The sequence below is a fragment of the Hemibagrus wyckioides genome, linkage group LG17 (genome assembly GCF_019097595.1).
Source record: "Hemibagrus wyckioides isolate EC202008001 linkage group LG17, SWU_Hwy_1.0, whole genome shotgun sequence".
Taxonomy (NCBI): Eukaryota; Metazoa; Chordata; class Actinopteri; order Siluriformes; family Bagridae; genus Hemibagrus; species Hemibagrus wyckioides.
Window position 1 is genome coordinate 7,876,690 of NC_080726.1, and position 17,825 is coordinate 7,894,514.

Here is a 17,825-nt window from a genome sequence, read left to right on the forward strand (position 1 = left end):
AGTGCTTCTTGGTCTTTGTGTCCCCATGCATTGTTAAATGTAATAAAAACAAATATTTTGTCAGTCAGAAATGTATCAGACATAGAAAACTACAAGATGGTGTTTTTTTCCATCTGACTAAACGTAGCTAAATTGTGAGCCATTCAATAGATGGAATTTTAGTAAAAGCAATCAGCTTCAAGCAGGAGAAGCAGCAATTTTATTATGGTATGATATGTTTTAGTCGTTTGACCAGACTTTTGTAAAATTCTGCTATGTTTTTGCATCTAGTTTACACATGTGACTGGGGCGAGTTAGCTAGTAGTTGGGAATTAGCTAAGACTAAACTGGGGAAACGTGGGAGGATGTTTTGTTGTTTTCAGTTGATGCTTTAGCTTTTTTTTCCTCCAGTTTTTGCCTCCTAAAATCCGACCCCAGGTCTATCTCTTAGGAGGTGGTAACAGCACAGCACATCCTGTCTTTGATCCAAGATTACCTTTTTAGCCGACTTTTCATGGTACATGGACACCAAAGGAAGCGGTGTTCATGTATACAACAGCCAGGCAGTAACACGATACAGAAATCACAGACAACCTGCATGATGATGTGCAGAAGAAGCTTCGCAAACTCAGCTTGCTGCAAAGTCCAGGCCTCCAGTCCTCAGCATCGCCTGATGCAGTTGGTTGGCAGAGGGGACCTCAGAAGCGGTGCGTTTGGAAGTGAAAACACGGCAAGAAGGTGGGTGTGCGTGCTAAGCTAAAAACAAACCCTAGCTGTCCTGCTCTTCCGTCCATCCTACTCTCCAACGTTTGACTATGTTCTACAGAGGGACCATCGAGAGCATTCTGAGCAGCTGCATCAGTGTCTGGTTTGGAAATTGCACCAAGACCCTACAGTGGATAGTGAGGACAGCTGAGTAGATCATTGTGGTCTCTCTTCCCTCTATCACAGTGATTTATACCACGCGCTGCATCCGCAAAACCAACAGCATTGTGGATGACCCCAAACACCCCTCACACACACACACACTCCACCCTCCTGCCATCTGGAAAAAGGTTCCAAAGCATTCAGGCCTCACAACCAGACTGTGCAACAGTTTCTTTCCTCAAGCCATCAGACTCCTCAACACCCAGAACTGAACTGTACTGAACTCTCTCTCTCACACACACACACACGCTCAAATACTCATTCAATATACATCTGTGTTTACAGCACCACTCGTATAAACACTATTTACATGCTCTTTTTGCACATCACAATTCAATGATGCCACCAAATGCTGCTATTATGTAAGTGTACATATGTTTAGAAGAACTGTCTTATTGTTTACAATCCTCTTATTTTGCACAAATGCACTACAGAATGTACACTGGTCAGTGCCATTTTGTGTATCTGTCCTGTTTGCACTAGGTTTCACATGATACATGATACTTTATGTGGTTAGGACAAGTCCCTAGCTCTGTGTTGTTTTATGTAGCACCAGGAGTCCTGGAGAAATGTTGTTTCATTTCATTGTGTACTGCATCAGCTATATAAGCTTGAAATGACAATAAAAGCTTCTTGACTTGACTATTTAGCATAATAGCATTTAATCACATAAAGTCCAATAAAATGTCAGGTCAATATCAAAGATGTTCCCTTTTTATTTTGTCTTTTTCAGTCTTGCTGAGGTCATCAGGGTATGTGCTACTGGACTTGTAAGTAACAATTTGCTGATAAATAAAAGAATCCATGGGAATGAATGAAATCTGACAATAATAACTGATTGATAAAGTCAGCAAACCGGTTGTGTTAAATCAATTAACTCAACTCAACATGCTGCTTATGTGAATTTTAATTGATTTATTGCAAAATATGACTGTTCGATATTGACTATTTTCTTAAGAAAGCTGTTTATTTGGTTTAGGGAAATATGATATGTAAATAAATGTTACTAATAATATAACACGAGGAGATCTTGGCCACCTTTATTTTGTCAAAAAAAGGTTGGAGACCCCTGGCATACAACATAAGAGCTCTGGGTAACATTTTCTATGGTACTTGCTTAAAAATTAAAATAAGTAATAAAAAAACAGTAAAGTTATTCCCAAGTGCTAGCTAACTCCCATACAATTAATAATACGGAATTGAAAGATTATTCACATTCCCAATTAAAGAAAAGTGGCTCAAGTCACATTACTATATCGTCCTACTTTCCTTATCCTCCATTAATTGGGAGGAAAATTAATTGCAATAAAGTGCGCTCCATGTGTTTATCTTTATTGCATTTAGTAAATAATCAAGAACTACAATATTAAAGACTTAATTGCTTATTAATTATTATATAAAGTGTACCAGTTGATATCCAAATTCCAGAATCTTCATGATATACATTAAAATGCTGAGGTTGAAAATGAAAATCTGTTCTCTGTTCAGTGTCATGTGTTATGTGAGTCAACATCACACATACAGATATATATAAAAGAACATCTACTACTGATCCAGCGTCAGACTTACTCTGAGAAACACGTCCAGAGAGCCGTTCTCCATGTATTCGGTGATGATCATAATCGGCTTGCCTGCAGGATGCAAGAAACAATTAATCAATTATTCATCAATTAAACCGAAGCATTTGCAGACTTTTAACATAGCATAACATAACATGATTACAAATGTAGATGTTTAACTCTTTTTACAAAAGTAAAATGTTTTTGTTGTGTCCATGTTCAGCATTGAATTTCTTTGTCAGGTCACACACCACAGTGGTGATTAATGGCTCATATGAAAGAAGACACTCAGGGGTTTCAGAGGTTTTTTTTTTTTACCTAGCCTATTAGGGGCAATATATATTATTATAAAATCAATTTTTATTATAAAACAATTTAGTTTTTTTCACTCAGACGTTTCAAATGCATCTTCAAAATAGAAAATAAATAAATATATAAATATCAAACCTGTTTCTGCTTTTGAGATGCCCTAGATTGTGTGTAAGGTTATTAAAATGATCAGAGTAAGGTTAAAACGTCTCACACTGAAAGCCAACGACGTCCTGACTAATTTAATATGATACCTGTGCCTAAAAAACTATTGGTTGAAAGTGTCAGATAAGCCGATTGGAACTGGTAAAAAGGATACTTATTCTAACAAACACTGATTCTTGAGAAAATCTACGAATCTATGAAAATGCTGCTTTGAGCTGTATATACAGAAACATCTTGTAGATGATTCAGTAGCTAGATGACAGCCCCTACCTTATCCTCAACTGAGAATTATCCAAACTCACACAAATCAACAAATTACGTTTTGTTATTTGAGGGCAAAACGACACCAGATACACACGCTCATACAAAAACACACACTTTGTGCGGCCTCTCTGACTGACAGCTGCTTAATGGTGCGTCCGTGAGGAGGAAGTGTAGCTAAGGAGGCCCAGACAGACACATTGTCAGCCATCTTTGTTGCTGTTGGCCTCTCATGTGACCTCCAGGCAGATTTGATTGACAGCTCTTCGAGAGGGCCAGGGGAACAGCTAACCTTTGAACCTGCCGTCTCCTCCCTGCCTGGATTTCCCAGACACACCTCCTTTTATCCTCTACATTAAAAGACAAATTCAATATTTGCCATGTGCGGTGTGTGCCTGCGTGCCTGGATTTTGGCCATGAACTCCACAGTGAACTCGTTGTTAACGAAGCATAAATAAGCTTTGAGAATTAGAGACACTAAGACAATATATAAAAGAAAACACAGAGAAAAACGTAAGAAGGCGCAAAGGAGCAGAAGTGTGGGCTGAGCTAATGCTGTGGTCTCATCTGCATGTTATGATTTCATTTGCAGGCATTTACATTATGCAAATTAAGCATTCAGATTCGTTACTCCTGCCACATAGAGCAGCAGACTTACGGGAGGTGTTTTGGATTTCTAAGGGGCAAGAAAGGGGAGAAGAATTGAAGCACAAATCTGCGCATTTTAACCTTTTACCAAATGTTCAGTGTTACAAATAACTTATAAATAAAATATCAGCAAAATGGGACCAGTTGCTTGTAGGACCCCAGAGATTACAGATTATATTTACAAATTGAAAAGATCATCCTGTTGTCTGTTCTTCTTGCAAAGAAATTACTAACACCATTAAACTATCAGTAGATAACCGCTAACGCAATATAGCCGAAAGTTTAGTACCGTATATAATTAGCTAGCTAATAGCAGTAAACTGTTCCCGGTCAATCCCACCACCAACTGGACAATACATCTTTGGAAATCCTCCTCATCTCATCTCATATGGGAATTGTGCGATAATGCAGGGGCAATATTTTATATTTCTATACCTTGATTGTTTCTTTTTATGTCTTTTTAAATCTTTTTATTTCTCTCTATAATATCTTTTATTATTTTCAAGTCACCTTGGTGCTATCCCTATGCTGCTGTAACAATGCAAATTGCCCGTTGTGGGACAAATAAAGGATTATCTTATCTTACCCTGATAAAACTTGCACACAAAACATTGTGCTGTTTAGCATGCTAACAAATTTCCTTTCGTCCCTCTACATTAAGGGTCGTCAGCTGGTCCAGAACCAATCTAAAAACTGCCTATAGGTTTTCTAACATAAAGAACTTTGCCTTCTCGAGTAGATCCTCTGTTGTGGATCCCTTGCAGCAGACGTCTTAAAGGTGACTGGACAGAGAAATGCATCCTCCTCTTAAAGTCAAAAGTGGAATCATGAAGTGAAGTGCAAAGTCCTCCTCATAGCCATCATTTACAACAATTAGTTTTGCTCCACTACTATGACTGGTCTAAGAATGCCTATATATTTCCTTACAAGCAGACTGTGTTCGAAACATCCAATATTCCAAATCCCAGTTCAAAACTACTAGCGACGTCATCAGTGGCATGGAAAATTATACTTTTAAGGAATTAAAATATTAAAATTCTTCAGAAGAGGATAAAAAGGAAGAACAGATGCCAATATTACTGAAAGCACTGGGAAAGTTCTATTGGATCTATTACTGCTAGCAGAGCAAAACCATAGAAGACCATATTGTGTATAAATTGTGGTTTACAAATTGTCGATATTAATTTCTTGTTTATGAAACTGTCGTATAAAACCGATTTTGGACTCGGAATCTCCTGGTAATATGAATATCAATATTCAGTATAATGTAGCTTGTGTGATGATGTTCAATCTAAGTTCTAACAGTTCAGCAGTTTAATTAAGTCTTTACTCCAGTCTCAGCAGTTTTCACACCAGAGAGACCATGGCCTGGTATCCGCCCCTCAAACCGAGCCTTGTTTGTAAGTAGTAGTCATGTCCAGGCACTTTTTGAAAACTCTACATCTTTAATGATCAGATGTTCATCTCAGATGTTTTCCAAACACATGTTTGACTTTTATTCACCAGGTTTCAAGTGAGAAACCAGGTTAAAATCTTGCCATAACAGCCTGAAAAAAAAAAAAAGAAATCTGAAAGCAGTTCCTCTACTGATATCGAACACGAAATGCTAAATTATTAAAAATCTATTTAAAGTTTTAGATAATCTATTTTGAACTAGTTTGTAGCAGGTTTTTGTGGCAGAAATGTTCAAATACCGAAAACCCAATCTAAAAATCCGACATGGGACAGAATGCTGAACGACGATACTGACAGGAAAAAGTATTATTGTTTCTAACACAGAAATACATAAATATATCAATGTAACAACAAAGCATGAGACAATATATTGCACTCTAGTGAAATGCCTTTAAGTGCGAAAGCAATGCAAAGTGTGTTAATGAGTTCACATAGCGGCTGTGAGGCTGGGTGTGAGATGGACATAGAGGTGTGGGGTGTTAAGTGGTGGATATTAAGTAACACCCTGACCCCAAACCCTAAACACATTAAGAGCCACTCTTACACACACACACACACACACATGGCAGGGCAGAGAGATTTAGAGACACACATATAGAGTGACACTCAATGCCCCAAACACCCCCCACCCCAACACATTAAGAGTCACTCCACTTGTTGCCCTCTCTCCCATTCACACACACACACACACAGTGTTCTAGGCTATAGGGAAAAGCTATAGGGTGACAGTCAAACACATTTAGATGTGACACTTTGATTAATGGCTCTGAAATGCTACCGGATCTTCTGGGCTTTTTACAACACCTACAGCATCTGTCACTAACACATGCTATGTATGCATGTGTGTGTGTGTGTGTGTGTGTGTCTGTGTGTGTGTGTGGAATGTATGTGTATGTATGTCTGAGTTGGAGAGAAAGTAAGAGTAATGAATTTGTCAGTGTTTTATGGTATAACACACACACACACACACACACAAAATCTATTTATTCTGAATAAGTAAATGACTTTATTTACTTAATCAAGGGCAAGTTAGACATTTGGAAGGAAAAACTACTTTCAGATGTTTACCGTCTTTTGTCTCCTGAGACCGTAAATAAGCTCTAAATAAATGTGTTTCCTTAATATGGCTTACCTTTTTACTCTAATTATACATAATAATATGATGTATTATTGTTATTTTAACTGTCTCAAAAATATTTTTACATGTAAGACACTTATCATATTCACGCACTTCTGGTGGCTAAATCTCAAATAGTTTTATAATTTTTTTCTGTCACATCTTGTATAACATGTAGTGAGTTTATCTAGTCTATAAGAAGCCTTCTGCTTTTTGTAAAAATAACAACAATAATGTGGGGAATAAATGAGAAAAATCTGAACCATGGTACATATATTGCAACTTCCTACTCCTTCTAAAACGTATGAAAATACAAATATGTAAAACAACAAATATTTAAGAGTATGGAAAAGGAGGCGGAGACTTACACATGGTGACCACGCCCTCCAGATGGATGATGTTGGGATGATCAAACTGGCCCATGATGCTCGCCTCGCTCAGGAAGTCACGTCTCTGCTGCTCGGTAAACCCGGCTTTTAGCGTTTTAATTGCCACACACACCTCGCGCTTGGTAGGGAACTTCAGACGACCGCAGCAAACCTCACCGTACTCGCCTACACATACACACTTGGGCTGTCAGAATATATTTGACTTCCTGAAAACTAGTGAAATGTTCATGTATTTATGAATTTTAAGGCGAATCCACGTGAAATGTTGCAAGAAACAATTTCCAACACTTGTTGGAGAGTTACTTGTATATAGTGAGCAGATTTAGTGAATACTGAAGTTTGATCTTATATAGAGATTATACAGTTACTGTTGTCAAGTATCATCACTGACATCATTGGTGGTAAGTAAACTAAAATTCCGCAGCATAAAATATATGTATATAAACTCAGTAGAAGTTTTTACAATATTAAAATTATAAAATTCTGATTGCTTTTACTTCTATGACTTAAAATGCATTTTAGTAATTGATGGCTTTAACACACTGACACACACACACACAAAGGCACCCTTGCTGTGTCACCATTAAAAGCCGATGAATGACGACTAGCTCTTACCGACGCCGATGACTTTCTCAATCTTTATGCAGGAGGCGTCAATCTCCTTAGCAAACTCTCTGATGGCTTGGTTCGGGTCCTCGTAAGTAAACGGATCCACGTACACCCTCACTCCTACATCACACACACACACACACACACATCCAATCACACATCGATGCACACACATATTGTACCTTCATTTCCTGCCAGCGGAGCTTGTTTAATTTGCCTAAACAAATGCTAAATCCTTCTATTCGCTCCTGTGATCGGATTAACTTCCACTCTTATATTAGTTATTTGACTACTAAGTGTCTGGGTTACGGTGCTGAGCTTAATGGTCACGCTGCTGTTTCACAAGAGAGGAACCCATCTGCGGTCCTGTATGCTCATTGATGATGCCCCATCGAAGCTGATACACCTGAGATCAGGTTTAGGAAAATGTATCTGACCTGAATGTATTCAGCACAAAATAAGTGAGGTTGTTTGTTCAAAAACCTTTTGCCTTTTAAACTTTGAACATCATAAAACTGTTTTAGAAACGAACGCACAATCATGTAAGCCAGATAAAACCCAGGACCTGATAATACACAGAACCAGATAAACACAGACCCACTTAAAACCCAGGACCTGATAATACACACAAGCAGATAAACACAGACCCACTTAAAACCCAGGACCTGATAAAACACAAACCAAATTAAGCACAGAAACTGACGAGGCACAGAATCAATCAAATCAAGAAGCCAAGAATTAAACAAAGCAAGAAAAACTAAAAAACATAAAACATAGAAGCAGATCAATTCTACAACCAAAATAACAAAGAACGTCTAAACCCCAGAATCTGAAAAATAATGTCTAACAATTATTTAGTACTTATACATTAATATAATTATTTAAATTATTGCTATTTGTACACCTACATTTATTGTAATCACTGGATATATCTACAGTATCATATTGCATGCTGTTTACCTTTACCTGTGTATACAGTTCATTTCACCTTATTGTGCCGTAATTCTTATCCGTTTCATTTCATTTAATCGCCATCTGCATAACAGACATGCATCATTCTGTTTACCTTTACCTGTAGACTGTTATCTGAACATATTTCATCATAACCTTATTTATTTCATTTAATTCATTTGTTATCTGTGCTGCCGTTTAGATGCTATCTGCGTTTCATTGCCTCTGTACTCAAACCGACAATGAGAGTAAAGTTAAACATATCCTAAATAAATAATACAAAGAACCAGATGGTGCTGGTAACCAAACAAAGACTAGAATTAAATGAACCAATGAACCAGATAAAGTCTAGAACTCGATGAATTCGAGCTACAGGAGCACTCAAGTGAAGCTTTTGTCTGTCCCGAAGTTGCAGAAATGATGCAATGGTCTGTATTTATGTGCGTTCGAATGCGATGATTTGTACCTGCTTGGTGCTTCTCTTCATCTTGCTTGGCTTTGCTGTATTTGGCCCTCCTGAAAATAAACAGCTAATTTAACGGCTGCTGCACACAATACACACAATACCCACAATACACACAAAGGACACGCACACAGAGGACACACAGTAGGATTACAGGCACACACCTCTTTCTGATGAGGAAGGCACAGGCGAGGATGAGGAGCAGAACGACGCTGCCACAAGCACACAGCAGAAGGATGGTGGGGTTCATGCCTTCTCCCACCACAGGAGACGGAACTGACAGAGAGAGAGAGACGTTTTTATTTCATCGCCTGTCCTTCAAATATCATTTATTTTATCATATTTATGCCGCCTTACCTGGAGTTATAGTTTATACAGTTACAAGAAAATGTTCACAGATACTATTATACTAAGGATTTACAGATAAACCTATGGGTACAGGAGACAGAGACAGAGCTTTTAAACTGTATCAATACTAGAACATCACAATTAAAAGTAATAAATATAAAAATATATATATTTAATGAAATATAAATATGTAATCTTCAACAGATTTGTTTATTAAAAGAAAATCTATTAATAAATACAGAGTTTAAAACCAATATAGTTATGGATTATGACTTTGTCTATTAGAGATTATAAAGCAAAAATATCATTTCAAAATAAAATAAAATAAAATTGCAAGACTAAGAAAAAAACCCTTAAGGTTACTATTCAGCATTAGTATTTTTATAAATATTTCAGTGTTTATAATTCTTCTGTTATGGTAGGTTTTTTTGTAACAAATATTTTAATAAAAATGTATATTAGTTATGTTATTATTATTTTATTACATCACTTCGGTCCATTTAATTCACAGTAAAGTTTATAGCTAGCTAGTTAAAAATCGCCTGGTCGCGGTTTTGTTCCATTTCCACGGTTACAGAGTTACAACGATGTTTCTGATTGGTGGCTGGATTTCACCAGCACTTTAAAACTCATTAATCATTCTGATTTCTAGAGGACAATGCCCTATTGTATAAGTCAGCCTTTGAAGATTAGTAATAAAGTCAGTTTAAGGTAAGTTTCCCACTAACCTGAGTTGGTCATGACTTCCAGTGGAGCGCTAAAATCTCCGTAACCGGCTGCGGTTCGGGCGCGCACATGAAACACATAGGAGGTCAACGGTGTCAGGTCCTTAATGTTAACACTCCGAGATGTGGTCTTCACAATACGATAACTCCTCTCATTCTGCTCCTGAGAGGGAAAAACGGATAAAGGAAGGAAAGAGGAAGGTTACAAGTTCACAAGTTAGGAAGTCTGACGGCTATTTCCAGGCTGTCAACACTCATTTCCTGTATATCCCATATGGGTACCCTCAGGGGACAAGGAGTGTTTCTCAGTACGTATCTTTATCTTTAGCTTCTCTTATATGTACTCGATACCATGTGTTTACATTACAACTACTAGAGAACTCATTAAAAATGAGATGCAAAATTTTTTTCAAATGTTTTCAGAACAAACAATGTTAAATTTGTTTATAATCACAACAAAGCAACATTATCTTTAGTGACGTTATCTAGTTAGCAATAACCCCCTCAGGTAATGTTAGGTAGTCTGTTAATTTAGTGATTTTTATCTAATATATTTTTAGCTAAATTTAACAAAATAGCCTGATAGTAAGTAGACTAAAACTGAGATAGCTAGCAAGGCATCAAACTAAAGTAGCTCTGCTTAGATACGTTGTCTAGTTAGCAAGAACCTCCTCAGGTAATGTTAGGTACTCTGTTAATTCATCAACTTTTATCTAATTTATATAAAGCTAAATTCAATAAAATGAATGACAGGACTTACACTAGGACTGAGATAGACAGTAAGGCTACAAGGTTAGCTACATTGTCAAGTCAGCAAGAACTTCCACAGGTAATGTTAGGAAGCCTGGTAATTCAGCAACCTTAACCTCCCTTAGTAGCTTATTTTTTACACCTAACCTGATAGTACTTATGCTAGATTTTAGATAGCTAGCAGGAGCCATTTGTGGTAACTTTAGCTAAATCTTCATTGTCCATGAATGTAAATAAAATCTAAAGGCAAATACACAACAACTGTCAAACTCATACAGAAGTACTCTCTGTGTACGTCCTTTGTTTGTACAAGGTACATGACCTAAATTAGACAGTAACTATTTAGCACCTGAGGAAACTTTAGCTAGACAGCTTAATTGCTATTGTCATTGGATGTATTTTAAGAGCGCGATTAGGAATTGAAAGCAGCTGAGCTAAAGGTTCTACATTTTGGGTACTGTGAAGCAATCTCCCATTGGTCCACTAACCTTTTCGTAGTATTTGACCTCATACTCCAGTATGACTCCATTGGGTTTATCAGGCTCCTGCCAGAAGAGTACAAGAGTGTCACGGGTGACATCCTTATTCTGCACAGACATCACTGTTGATGGAGCTGCGTGGAGAGATAGAAAGACACATGTTACAGCTTTCTGTCGAAAAACAGTCAGAAAAGACAAGCTTTTACATCTCCGTCTGCTTAACTCTGAATTCAAATGCTAAACCCACTTTTGTTGTTGTGCTAAACCCTGTTTTGTTCTGGGTGAGAAAGTCAAACAGGGGACTGAGGGAGACGGAGGGAGAAGAGTCTCAGCTTTAGACTGCAACACAACACAGAGGATGGAGGGACAACACACATCAAATACAAGCGAGTTGTAAATGTGCATGACAAAACACTTCCTCTGTCTGTCAAGTATATGCTAATGAAATCTAATATTTCTGGGTAAAGAAAAAAGCTGAATGAATAAATCAAGTAATAATAAATAAATAATAAATAATTAAATAATAATAAATAACTAAAATATGGAATAAAATTATATTTTTAAAATGTAATGTTGAGATTAATAAGGAAGTCTGATATTTTTGGGGTAAAAATAAATAAATAAATAAAATAACTCAAGTAATAAATTAAATAATATTCCTAAAATGTAAAATAGAGATTTATAATGAAGTCTGATATTTCCGGGTAGAAAAAGCTAAATAAATAAATTAAATAATAATAAACTAACTAAAATAATAAATGGAATTCTACTGTTACACGTACCGAAATCTAATTAATTTCTTCTTTAAAATGTATTATGTACATTTCTTCCTGTAAATACGTGTATGAATAATCAGAGGTGTAAGATTGGAATAACACAATATCATAGTGTATAGGAAATAAATCTAGAGGTAGTAAAAATATAGTTTATACAAGTGTTTATAGAGCGATATTAGCTGGGATTGTGTTACAAGCTTCTTGGTTAGTGTAATGCAGACCTCTGGATCCTATTAAGTTTTTCATTTCTGTTAGTTATTCATTTTCTTTTGTCATTTTTGCCATTTTCAATTACAACAATTCAAACAAGTGCTTCAGGTAGCACAGCTTCCATCCAGTCATTCACATGGACTCAAGTGTTTCAACCGCAAACTGTATTTCTCTTCCAGCTATTCATGTTTTTTCTGGGCCTCAGGGTCTGTGTGTTTGAGACTGTGTGTGGTTAAAACAGCTCCTTCTTTTCAGTCTTAAGTGTTGTGTGTATTGAACACTCGGCCCCTGGCTCCCAGTAGTGACAGCAGTGTGGCGGCTATTTTTCAGCTAAGCACATCCATCTTCCTCTGTCGAGGCCGACAGACTAAACACGACTTTGGCGTCTCCCCACTGGGACTCAGATGAACCCCTACTGGCTCGAAACCCAGGGGTCAACGCCCTCCTCAACCCCCAACACACACAGTCCTGTAATCCACATCCATCATTCAGCCAGCTCTCACAGATATGTCTCTGTAATTGAGTTTGTGTGTGTGTGTGTCTGTGTTTGTGTGTGTGTGTGTGTATAGTGACCTAATGTGAAAGTAAAGATGAGTGATTCTGGGTTTGGTTGAGTAACCTAGAGAGAACACACGTATGCAGTATTTTCTGCACAGTAAGCTCCAAACTTTGACAAATCCACAAAAACTACATATTAATTTAATTAGTTCTATAAGCCATAATGATATATTCTGGTATTTTTTATAAGTTACTACTGTAAAAGTATTGGTGGTGTTGAGGTTGGTGGGGTTTAGTTTAATATATAGTTCGGAAAACTGTAATAAATTACTCCACAGTTTTGTCTGAAGTAATTCTCCTCCTTGGTAAAAAACCAAGCTCACATGTATCCATGTCATATTAAATATTAGCCAGTCTGATAGCATTATACTGAGAGCTTGTCGCTGGAGTTGGGGAGAGGTTTTCTGTGCCCCACCATTCATCACGTCTCTAACGACCAATAAGTGCAGAGGTGAGCAAACATTTTTGGATGCTCCGGTTTCAGAAAGTGACCGAAGGCCGGTTTCCTGTTCAGATGAAAGCACACATCAGGCTAAAATCAAATCAGGCTTTAATGCCGTAAACTGCTTGAGCCAGTATTACTGACACTCACCCGCCTCCAGAAGCTTGTTATCGATTAGCCATAACTGTGTTCCAGCAGACTCAGTCTGGATGTTAGTCTGGAAGTTAGGGTTGGCCTGCTGGTTTTGATAGATTATGTCAACAGATTTAATTGTTTCACGGAATGTACCAAGGCCTCAGCATGGAATAAATAGTTATATACATGCTGAATTAGGCAGGTCAGTCATTTAGGAAAGTAACTATTCATTAAAATTATTATTTAACAATTTTTTCTAAAAAATAATGGACACACTTTATTTTATTTAGGGTGATGTGGTGGCACTGTAGGAATCTCTCAACTCCAGGGCCTGAGGTTTACATGCTTCTCATGGGTTTCCCTCATGTTCCTCTGACCTCCCAAAAAAACAGGCTTGTAGATAAAGTGTCTACTCTAAACTTGCCCCTCAGTATGAATAACTGCGAATTTGTGCATGGACTCATCCCATCCATGGTTAATTATTTATTTCATGGTAGAACCTTCCATATCTACAGATAATAATCAGTTTGTTGTTGTTGTTGTCCTTCTCCTTGTTTGTGGTCGCTACAGTAGATCATTCGATCTGCACTTTTTGATTTTGGCACAGGTTTTACACCGGATGCCCTCCCCCGATGCAACCCTCCCGTTTTATCTGGGTTGTGACCAGCATTGAGAGCTCACCCCTCAGTAGCTGGGTTGGTTCCCTGCCCCAGGAATCAAGCCATGGCAGTGACAGATGATGATCGGTAATTATATAAATGAAAACATTAAGTGTATTTTGTTACATCAATTATTTGTCTAGATTTGTTTAGCAGAAGTTATACCCCTAATGCTGTTCAATTTCATGTTATATTAATAACAAAAGACACTGTTGTTTCTCTCTCTCACATTGCTTCTCTCTCCTATTAACACATCCAATGTGATTGGTCGACGCTGATAAACGCAAAAAAAATTGCAGGTTTTTGTTTGCCCATGCCCATGAGGTCCACAAGGCTGTAGCATTGAGAAGCAAGACATGCTACAACCTCATGAACCTCATGAGCATGGGCAAACAAGAACCATAAGACCTCAAGTGCGTCTTTTGGGGCACGGCATACGCTAGTAACATGGGTAGCGTTAATTTGTCAGACTACCATAACTACTGAGACAGCATGTCTACTGTAAATACACAAACAAATGGTCGTTGCAAATTTACGCTGATGGAAATCTTTAAATGTACAGGTCTTTCCATTGTAAAAACTATGGAGGAAAACAAATCCAGAAACATGCATATGCAAACACACACGGGCGCACAATCCCACCTGTTGAGAATAATCAAGCTGTGTAAATAAAATTGAGTGCGTGTAGGCTGGATGTCTCACACAGCTGCCACATATTTTCTTTCCAATCTCTAGAGATGGCAGGCAGGAAAGTGTACAAAGCATATGCAGAACAGGAGTCATGAATATTCAAATCTCCTTCATGAATAAGCAGCAGTGCGGCCCACCTACTTGCCGACTCCCACACTACACGACTTGTGTCTTTTGTTCATTCTTTGAACCTCATCCATGGAGCATGCCAGTCTTTTAATATTCTCTTTCTCCTTCATGCAGGAGAGTGAGGCACACACACACACACACTCTCTCATGCTCACAAATGCATGTCTTGAAAGGTTCTTTATGGACGTTTAGCTGCTTGAGCTAAGGCTTAGTGAAGCTGATATGGAAAAGCCACAACTTAAAACCTAACACCTTATACCATAAACCATCACTGTTAGGCCTGAGGGTGATTTATGAGCGTTGATTGTCACAGAGAGTTCCGGATTTCCGTCTCGCACTCTGCTTCGGCTAGAAACCCAACACGGCATCAAGTGCGCAGACTGACACACACTCAAACACACAATGTACTGCATTTAAAACACACACACACACACACACACAAAAGGCTGTAGTAAATCAAAAATGAAGGGTATTTGGCACAACATTTGAGATACTGAGCTTGCAAGCATGTGTGTGTGTGTGTTAATGGAGCAAAGACATCATTCAAACGCTCTCTACAGGTGAAACTGATCTTCTTCAAATATAAGTGTAAGAAAAAGAAAAACACAAGCACTCACACAGATGGGTCCAAAACTTGTACTGTGATTTACTGAATCCTAATACATTAAATCATATTTCTGAAAGGTTTTTTTTTTTTACTAATTTAAGCCAGTAAAATGTGTTAAGTAAGGAATAAAAAATAGTGAGGATTTATGTTCTGGCTAAAATCATGACAATTAATTTATTCTTTTATTTAGAAGTGTTTTGTTTCTCTTATGCCACAGTAATTCTGCAAAAGATAACTATTTTTTATTTTCTTTATCTGTTTAAAATTCTCATATCTGTTGTAAAACCCCAGAAAAACAAGTTCAGATGTTTTCACGCCTGTTTGCTTTTTCTGTCTCTTGAAGTTAAAAATTTATTTAAAAAATATGTTATATTAGAGAGAAACCAAAGACGCCCAGTCTTCTGTCTTGGAGATTTTCCCCTGGCAGAAAATGTTAGTGGCTTTACAAAATGCTGACACTAGAGACTCCTTCCATAAATCTCTCTTTGTACAGAAAGCCTTCAATTTATGGTGATACATATTTCAATAATCTGTTTATTATTATTCTTAGATTATACGAAGAGTCCACCAGTGCATTCTGTTTAAGACAGGAATTTTAACTTATGTGAATCAGTGGGAGTTAAGATTCTTTTGTTGTTTTTGTGTATATAGACTGGACACATGTTTGTCTGATTTTAATTGTCGGGGAGCAAATCCTGACACGTCATGTCACAGCCAATCCTTTGCTGGAAATTGAGGTATGAAACGGTTCCACTTCTTTCTTTTTTTTTTTTTACCTACATGGAATATTTTCTAACTTATTGATTCTGTTTCCAGAAATATGAACAGCTTAATTCAAACCACAGCGCACCCTGACCAGGACAAAATAGTAACAGAAGATGAAATATAGCCCTGCATTTGTTTTCAATAACTTTTGAAATAAAAGATGTTTGTGGTTCTGGGACTGTTAAACATTGCACACACACACACACGCACACACACACGCACACACACTGTGTCTCACCAGCCTGGTTGGTGGTTAGAGAGATGGAGGCGGCTTGCTCGGGTTTCGGGTTGTGTTTGGACACTCCGTTCACGGCCCAGATGTGGAAGGTGTAGTTGGTGTGAGCCTGCAGCTGGTGCACAGACACCCGAGTGCCGTTCAGGCTGAGTCTCTGGGGTGAGTAGCGCACACCGTCACCGCATGGCACACACCGTGCCGACGTCCACGTGCACCGCTCACACACCACGCTGTAAGTGAGGTCACGACGGCCGCCGGTGGACAGCGGAGGACTCCATTCCAGCAACACCGATGTCTCGTTCACACTGGAGATCAGATGCTGAGGAGCTGACGGGGGACCTGAGAGACAGAGACCAGGGTTAGGGTGTGAGAGAGAGAGAGAGAGAGAGAGAGAGAGAGAGAGAGAGAGAGAGACCGACCCCTGAAATCCTTCAAACAGATAAGCAGTTATATATAAACTAAGCACACACACACACACACTACGTCCTTATTTCTATATGAGCCGAGGTCTACGTGTAGAAGAGGTTTTACGTGACTATATGATCCAAGTCGTCTGTTTTATAAAGCTTTAAATAAATACAGCACACACAGACATGCAGACACACACACACACATTCCGTTGGTGCACCAGGCTACATTTTTATGCGACACTGAGGTTGATACCTACTGAGTTTACAACAGAGCAATTTAATAAGGAGAAATTCCATGCTCTTATTGAAACACACACACACACACACACACCTGTCTTGGGCTGAATTCCACATACTGAATTAACACCCTCCCACTGAGCTGCAGCCATTTGCACCAGTTGAAGTTCCCAAAGGGTATAAATTATACCGTAGACCATACACTGGCGCCTAGACTTACTAAAATATAATGTGTGTAAAAAAAACACATGCAACATGTACAATGACTTACTAACAGGGTCTACAGAGACCTGGGTATTTGTGATTTATGGATTTGTTGAGTATTTTCCTTAATACACATGCACTCTGTGGCATTTCTACATAAAGGTAGAATGTACAGGACAGTGCTCATGCAAGTGGATTAATTCAGCACATTCGGTGTGAATTGTAAAGCTGAAAATCCCTTGAGGAACAATAGTTGCAGGTTCAAATGAACACAACCAAAGGGCAGGTATTAAATTTGCAGAAGCGGGTTTTTACTAAGTCAAGTATAAAGCATAAATTATGTGTACAAGCGGCACGTTTTTACAAACAGATATACATAAATAACAAGGCAAAATTGAATCAACAGCACTGAAATACATGGAAGAAACTCTTTATCCATATTCTGTAATCGGAGCTCTGAATATAATCATGTGATGACTCACTGACTCAATCAGCTGTTCTCAGACTCAGAAACTCACATGCTGACTCATTTACTCATTTACATTTCCGGCATTCGGCAGACAGCCTTATCCAGAGAGACTTACAATTTATCTCATTTTATACAACTGAGTGATTGAGGGTTAAGGGCCTTGCT

At 38.0% G+C, this 17,825-nt stretch overlaps 1 protein-coding gene across 1 annotated transcript in view; it reads right to left on the minus strand.

Annotated features, from left to right (window-relative positions):
* epha4l (eph receptor A4, like) overlaps positions 1-17,825 on the minus strand; it is a 47,372-nt gene that overhangs the window by 7,573 nt on the left and 21,974 nt on the right. Inside the window, exons 5-12 of the mRNA XM_058413268.1 lie at positions 16,344-16,679; positions 11,144-11,268; positions 9,909-10,068; positions 8,997-9,108; positions 8,836-8,885; positions 7,425-7,538; positions 6,789-6,974; positions 2,476-2,537 (exon numbers count right to left, since the gene is read on the minus strand). Coding sequence (XP_058269251.1) covers positions 2,476-2,537; positions 6,789-6,974; positions 7,425-7,538; positions 8,836-8,885; positions 8,997-9,108; positions 9,909-10,068; positions 11,144-11,268; positions 16,344-16,679 — 1,145 coding nt within the window. The remainder of the gene's footprint in view (positions 1-2,475; positions 2,538-6,788; positions 6,975-7,424; positions 7,539-8,835; positions 8,886-8,996; positions 9,109-9,908; positions 10,069-11,143; positions 11,269-16,343; positions 16,680-17,825) is intronic.